This window comes from Sebastes umbrosus, chromosome 2, assembly GCF_015220745.1.
Source record: "Sebastes umbrosus isolate fSebUmb1 chromosome 2, fSebUmb1.pri, whole genome shotgun sequence".
NCBI lineage: Eukaryota > Metazoa > Chordata > Actinopteri > Perciformes > Sebastidae > Sebastes > Sebastes umbrosus.
Window position 1 is genome coordinate 17746465 of NC_051270.1, and position 7882 is coordinate 17754346.

The 7882-nt window shown below is 37.9% G+C and overlaps 1 protein-coding gene across 1 annotated transcript in view; it reads right to left on the reverse strand.

The window, feature by feature from the left end:
• The window catches only part of chs1 (chitin synthase 1), a 33130-nt gene extending 25945 nt beyond the window's left edge, over positions 1-7185 (reverse strand). Inside the window, exons 1-2 of the mRNA XM_037753451.1 lie at positions 7139-7185; positions 1173-1308 (exon numbers count right to left, since the gene is read on the reverse strand). Coding sequence (XP_037609379.1) covers positions 1173-1308; positions 7139-7185 — 183 coding nt within the window. The remainder of the gene's footprint in view (positions 1-1172; positions 1309-7138) is intronic.
• Positions 7186-7882: the final 697 nt, after the last annotated feature.

A 7882-nucleotide genomic window follows, 5' to 3' on the forward strand; every position in this document is an offset into this window, starting at 1 on the left:
TTCATTTAGGGAAGAATAATTAAAGTACAGCTATGTAAAAATGTAAAAAAGAAAAACAAGTATTTTGCAATTACGACTTTGATTACATAGGAAAACAGAGACAGTGATATTTAGAGAATGCATTGTTTTATGACTGATCATAGTCTTGTGATTTACCACCAAGAAAGGACAAGGCTAAAGGAGGAAGATGAGAAATTGAAAGGGATTAGAAGCAGAAGCAGAGGGGCAGACAATGCAAACGCATGCACATACTGCAGGGTTAAAGATTGATAGAGAGCAAATGAATATGACATCTGCAAAGAGGAAGAAGGAGATACACAAAGAGACAGGGAGATACAGAGAGAGATAAAACACCAAAAAGACAGAGTTGGGTACAAAGGGATACTCCAGTGCTCTGAGCCCTACCCTGCCATAAATAGCACTATGTTGTTCATGTTTCTTTGTGGACAGTCAGGCAAAGACAGATAAGACACTCACGCTTTTGTGAACTATTAAAGTTGTGACGAAAAACTGTACCAAAAAACAAATTTGGGGTTTAAAATAATTACCGTTTTTGCTGTTTATGACTGATTAATATAACATTACTGCAGTTTATATACATTTCTGACAGTATTCCATTTTCTAGTTACCAAGGGTTGGTTAAATATTTCCCTGTCAGATGTAGGCTACAGGGAGCAATAAATAAATCAATAGATCAAAAGCATATATTACAGTTAAGTCTTTTGTTCAACCACAATAAGAGTTTTTTTTTTTAAAAAGCAATAACAACCATTTCTAATCTGCCAAAATGTTAGACACAGGAGCAGCTTTAAACACTGCTGCCAGTAAGCGTTGTGTATACAACAGATCCTGTAATGCATATGCAGCAGTAGACAGTATGACTGAAGAGAAAAATAAAAGAGCAGCATCTACACAAACCATGCTGGCCTAACGTTATGGCTGATCGGTGTATGTTTTTTAGTCTGCTTGTGTGAGAAAAGGCTTTACTCTGACATTTGTCAAAGAAGATTATAAAGATGAAATGTGAGCATCAAAAAGATTTTAAGCTTGGGGGCTTCCCATTTAGTGCCAGGAACCCTATGGTAAAGCTTCTTCCTCATTGCCTCAACACCAATGATGAATACATGACTAACCTTAAATAGATGAATTGATAGACAGACAGATAATCCTACCTTAGCGACAACGGCACTGGCCAAGACAGCTAACCCCACGATAACAGCCACCAGGTACTGGGCAATTTGGAAACATCTTCTCTTAGATTCCTCCTCGGCTCCATATGGGTTCAGCTGGAATGGATCCCATGTATCCCTGAGACACACATGAACACACATTTATAGATGAACTTCAGTTCTCATCCCAGTTATCTTATGTATTAAGGCCAGAATTAGGCTTGTCGTGGTAGTCGGTGCAACTGGTGTTACACGTTGGTCGGGCACACACCGATTACATTATATACCCACCGTCGCTACCGTCGTTTTGCTTTTGTTTTTTACAGAAATAAAACCCATTTAGTTCATTTTGGCGTATCAGTGGCGTGTTACCAATACCTAGTTGGACGACAGACGCTACAATCTGACAGTGAATGCATCTTAAGGAGTCTCAGCTCAGAGTAGCAGGAGTCATATTTCACACACACGGGACGAGAGAGAGTTGACAGGCCGAGAGATGGCGGAGGATTTGGTGTCGAAGCGAAAAGCAAAAGCGCCTATTTGGCAATATTTCAGATTCAAATCCAATGCTATAAGGGAACCGTTTTGTTAATGAGGCAATCGCCGCGAGGAGGACGGAGCATTCACAGCTGGTGTGCGCAGCGCAGCGGTGCCAGGTGGAAACCACGGCCCCGCAGCAAAAGCTGAACCGGAGAGGTCAGACACACAGCCACCCGATGGTAAAGATCAAAGTAAGCATGCTACACATTTTGTCAGTCATCTTGTAAAATGTCTGGTGCAATCAGTAACACCGGTGTTGTCACAAGTTTATTAACCTGTGGGACAATTTCCTCACCATCACATCCCTAGCCAGAATCCATCCCAACTCACTTGAACCACTGAATTATAAACTGATGCTGGACTTTGAAACATGTTTTAGAGCGCTTTCACAAGCCAACATTAAGTCTGTTTTAATCACACTCTGGTGCGGCTCAACCCCTGGTGCGGTTCGTTTTGGCGGTTGTGTGGGCATTTGTTGAGATGGACACAGGTAAATGACATATTAACATGAGTGGGAGAGGACTGACCTGGACCTCTGCAGAAGTCTGACGTTTGTTTGATCAGGGCCAAAGAGAACATGAAGAATACGCTAAATAAAGTCCACAAAATCAGTGACATTATTTGAGATGTACTGGAGGAGAATATCTCGAATGACATGACTTTAATGACTTAAGGCAATCATGCACATAGTAGATCAGTGCCGAGTCGAGGTTGAAAAAACTTTGACAGCAAAATATCAATGTCTGTGATTCTCTGCACAGAAGTGGCAGCTTTTGAGATGAAAAAGATAAATTCGCTCCTTTATACACACCCCTGAGCAAATTATTTTTTGAATTAGTCTGCTTTGATTTGTATCAAAAGTATCAATTTCATTCTGATTCAAATGAGCCAAATGGACTATGGTTTGTGAAAGGAAAGCGCCCTTAATTACAAGATTTAGTCTGTATCTATGTGAAACTAAAGGTAGAGGTCAGAGAGGGTTTGATATACGGGAAAAGTCGTAAATGCGAGGGCACTTTGGCCTGTCACAAGGAAGTTAATGATACCAAATAAAGGTATTTATTATCGTATAATAATTAAAATGATTGGCTGGTGCAGGTCATGATCAGGGTGTGGACTTGGATCCTGGTTACGTCTTCAGAAGGTTCAATAGATAATTATGATTCCTTTATTAGTCCATCAATACAAATAACAGACAGTACATTTCCTCAGAAGGGTCAGAATCATTTGGTGTAATTTGAGTTGACATTTGAGTTTCTATCCGCCTCTGTGCCATCCCCCACTGCTGTCTGATTAATGTCAAGTACAGAATAATTATCAGGGTGTGGTTTGTCTTACTTGAATTGATAACACTTTGTGATCTTTGACTTTGCCATAGCAACTATCAAAGTACCAGCCAGTCCAAGTGAACCTGCTCTGCAGTATGTCCTCAGTCACCCTGGCAGAAGGTGCGTTCGGGAGATTACGGTGTACGTGTGTGCGCACAGTGACACACTCTTTTCTTTAATGAGGTATATAAATACTGTATGTAGTCAAGTCATTACATAAACAGCCATGAAATGCTGCTGATTTTAGAAGAGCAAAGACACTTTTTATTAAAGAACTTTCAGCTGTCTGAAAATCACAATTAATTATCTGTGAAATGTTTGGGGAAAGACAAACTTTCATTTTAATAATCAATACCAATTATACTGTGTTATCACACAATTCTATAATCACATATATGTACAAAGACACAGTATCTCGTTACAGAGAACTACTGAGAACTGTAACACACAATACAAGTGTTACTGAATCCATTTAACAGGCAGGAATGTCATTAAAGAAATGGATTTTTGGTATCTATTTTTTACCATTAAGTTTGTCCTGCTGCTAAATGCTCCCTAGCATCATACCATTAATGGAATTTATTTGTTTTCCCAGCTACTGTTATTTGTCTGCCCAGCTCTACATTAAGACTTGTTTACTGGTCACTTCCCCTAACGCTTGGGACAAATCTGAAGACTAGCTAAAACCTACAAGGAATACAATAAACCACACACACAAAGATTGGATCCACCAACTTGCACAGATTTTGAGTCTTTGACAGGGAGGAGCATAAACCTTATGACTGAGTAAATGCCCTACTCGACAACACACTGAACCAGTGGTCAGTGTGTTGTTTGACCCACTTGTAGCGTGTTCTTGTACTAAAGCAAACATGGACGGCAATGCAGTGACATTTACACTGAAAAGGCCAAAAAGAGTGGAAAAGCACTGTTTGGGTGAGATCCTCTATTTCAGCTGTTCAGTACACTCTTTTACCACAAACATTTTTACTCGCCATTCTTCTTTTTTCTAAGTTTATTTACCGGTATGTCTCCCTTGGGCAACACACAAGTGACATCATGTCTGCCGCAAATATAAAACATTTAAAACAAAGTCTGTATGACTGAATGACTGACAGTGAAGACTTCAGATGAGAATCTTTACCACACAATATATGATTTTATCTGATGACAGTCAACACCAAGTAACCAGGTCCAATGTGTTCCCATCTTTTGTCACGCCCAAATGATATTCATAATTGACTCAACAGTCATAATACTTGTCCCTGCCTGACTGTGTTGGAATACATTCCTTTACTTTTACAGGAAAACTGAATAACGATTATTTATTATTCAGTTACGCTTTTCTCATACAAATCTGTAAAAGTAGTTCTGCCATACTGTATGTCTATTATGAGAGAATATTTTATTCTAAGCCACTGCACATCTCAGAACGCAGATTGGTTCAATTTACCTAGATTTTAATTGTTGACCCTCTGGTGATCTTACAACACACTTGTTTAACTCATCACAGTTTCATAACACTTTATGTAGTCAGTATTCTCAGACTTTACACTAATTGACACACAGTATTTGCTTTTTTAAAGTTCAGATTTTTTTAAAATCATGATTTGTTGTTGAAAATGTAAGTTGTTTTCCTATAAAACATCCTCCTAATTATATAGAGGATAGCAGCACATAAGTTAAGTGTAATTTAAAATAATCTAAACCCAGAAACAACCTGATTGTTTTGACCTCAGAGATACCAACATGCAGAATGTGATTAAAACTGTGGAGTACGTATTTAACAGCAGCACTCCCCTAACAGCAGTCAGTATCTGCGGGGATGATATCAGCCACAGCAATAAAGAGAAGCACAGCAGTGCACAAGGGAAATTAACTGTTTCCTCAAACTGTAAATTATACCAAATAAAAACCTGCTAATACAATACTTTATGATATATCACTGGGCGCACAATTTAATGATAATATCCATTACCAATATCTGTCTTGCTTACAATTAACTTCCTAACAATGATGAAGAGGTTAATAGATTTTGATGATCGTGTGCCTACGGACTGGAAGTGGAATAGCTGACTCGTTCAAAACTGAATGGTGTGTTGAATGTATTTCTTTTTAAATCTGTCTGACTAATACAGACAATCAAAACTTGATGGCATGATACATTTAGCTTCTGTCGTTGTGTTAGTTAAAGGATTACCTGCGTTGTCTTTAAATGAATAAGGAAATAAATTCACTGTGAAATTTTTCTCTTTCACTTCAAGTTAGTTGTTTGTTGGTTGAGCACATATTGAAGCCAATCGTAAATTGTAACCATTACCTTTTCCTTACAACTATTGTACAGAAATGATAGCAGTGCAAAATGTTTCCATCTGGACAGACCACTGGTCATTTCTGATTCTCGGGTTGTAAACAAATCTTTGTATTATGAATGAATGATGCACCATGAACAGATACCAGCAGCATCTGAATTTGTGCAGGAACATTTGTAATAATGTAATTTTCACTTAGATATTCAAACATTAAGTGAGTTTCATCCATAAAAAATTCAAAGCATAAAAAACGTCTAATTGTCTTAAAAAATCTTAGTTCTGACTAAAACTAGGGAGAACAAGACAACCGATTAGTCAACTAATCGACTAAGAGGGGACAGCCCTAGTTCACCCTCAATAACCTTTATCAGTTTTCACTGGAATGGTGGGGCAGTACAGGATACAGCTTTCTGATGTGGTATTTTAACTTTGGGATCTAATAATCAGAGCTGCAACGATTAATAGATAATGAATCGGCTTTAGTTATTTTGTAAATTTAACTATTTCGATAATTGATTAATTGTCAAAAGTCATTGATCAAGCAAGAATACAAAACATTCCCTTGATCCAAACCTTTCTTTGTTTTCAGTGATCGTAATCTATACAGTGTCTAACTTTCTGTGTAGGCCCTGCTTACTTTCTGTATAAATCCCAATACAAACAGGACTACAGATATTATTGTGACTAAGGCTGTCAAAGTTAACGCGATAATAACGAGTTAACGCAAACTTGTTTTAACGCCACTAATTTTGATAACGCATTAACGCAACTTGTGATTTTTAGATTGTAGCGTGCTCAGTTTTAAAGCTAGACTGGCATCATATAAAACTAAAACCCTGTCAACTATGTCATACTAGCTTGTCGGGAAGGAGGCTAAATAACGCGCCAACACTAAATTTTGGCAAGGAAAAACTGACATGGCCATTTTCAAAGGGGTCCCTTGACCTCTGACCTCAGGATATGTGAATGAAAATGGGTTCTCTTGGTACCCACGAGTCTCCTCTTTAAAGGCATGCCCACTTTATGATAATCACATGCAGTTTGGGGCAAGTCATAGTCAAGTCAGCACACTGACACACTGAGTTTGCCATGTTATGATTTGAGCATATTTTTATGCTAAATGCAGTACCTGTGAGGGTTTCTGGACAATATGTGTCATTGTTTTGTGTTGTTAATTGATTTCCAATAATAAATATATGCATACATTTGCATAAAGCAAGCCTATTTGCTAACTAGTATTAAATACTTGACAAATCACCCTTTAAGCTACATTTTGAATAGATAAAAAATGTGCGATTAATTTGCGATTAATCGTGATTAAATATATACAGCCCTAATTGTGACATAAACAAATACAGATTTGTGTTACACCCATAATAATAAAACTTTTTTTTTTAATGAATATTTCCACAGGATATTCCTACAGCGAGCTATCGTGCTTCCACATCTCAGAACCAATTTGTTTAAGCCTACCAAAAAGCCTCATAAAGATAACATTGGTCACAAGAATACAAGTAGCCCCCAGAGAAAAAGATGGATTTCTGCTGCCTAAAATGAAAGTGTCGGCAAGATGCTTTTTATGTCATACTTGTGATCAGACTGGCTAATTAAGATTAAACTTTGGTAGCTGGGCTCAGTCGTCTGTCGTCCACATAAATGTGATATATACATTTCTTGTCACATATGATGCTCTGTCTCTAAACTGTAACATCAGTCACCTACATAAATAAATCAGAAGTGAAACGTGATGACCTTCAAAAAGCAACACGCACTGTAGTGTAGTTTTTACCTGTGTCTTCCTTCTCGTTTCTTTCCTCTGTGTCTCAGTTCCTCCATTTTGGTGGCCAATGAAGAGTCTGTGTGTCAAGGAGGACAAATATTATCTGATGGATTGCCTACAGTATAATATGTATATTAAAGTGAAACATTAAGACAAAGAATAGATTTTTTTAAATTATGGTCAGCATTGATCTCATTAAATCATGTTTAAATATAAGAAAACTAAGAAATGTTACCTTGATATATTCAATTCTTCTGTTGACTGGGTCTTTATCCTCAAGTCTTCTGCAGTCCACCTTTCTCTCTCTTCACACGCGCTCTACCTTCAGTTCACCTCCAACTCACAAAACTTCCTCCAAACTTAAATATCAGCAAACTTTTATCCACAGGAAAGAAGTTTCAGTCAGTATAAGTATAATGAAATTATGTGAAATCCCACATACGTATTTTTAAACTACTCTCATTTTGAAAAGTTTTTAATTGTCGAGTCGACTGGAAACCAAATGTGTCAAAGTCTCCGTCAATCTGTTCGTCCTTTTGTTGTGTGTCTGCGTTATCACTAGCTTATGAAAGACACACCCATATAGACAGTCAGGTCCAGCCCTCCCAGGTGTGTGAGTGTGTGAGTGTGTTCGTGTGTTCGTGTGTTCGTGTGTTCGTGTGTGTGTGTGTGTGTGTGCGTGTGTGTGTTCTGGTGATCATAGTTTATGAAAGCAAACCAGAGAGTGCATTTACGGGTTTGACTGAAAGGAAA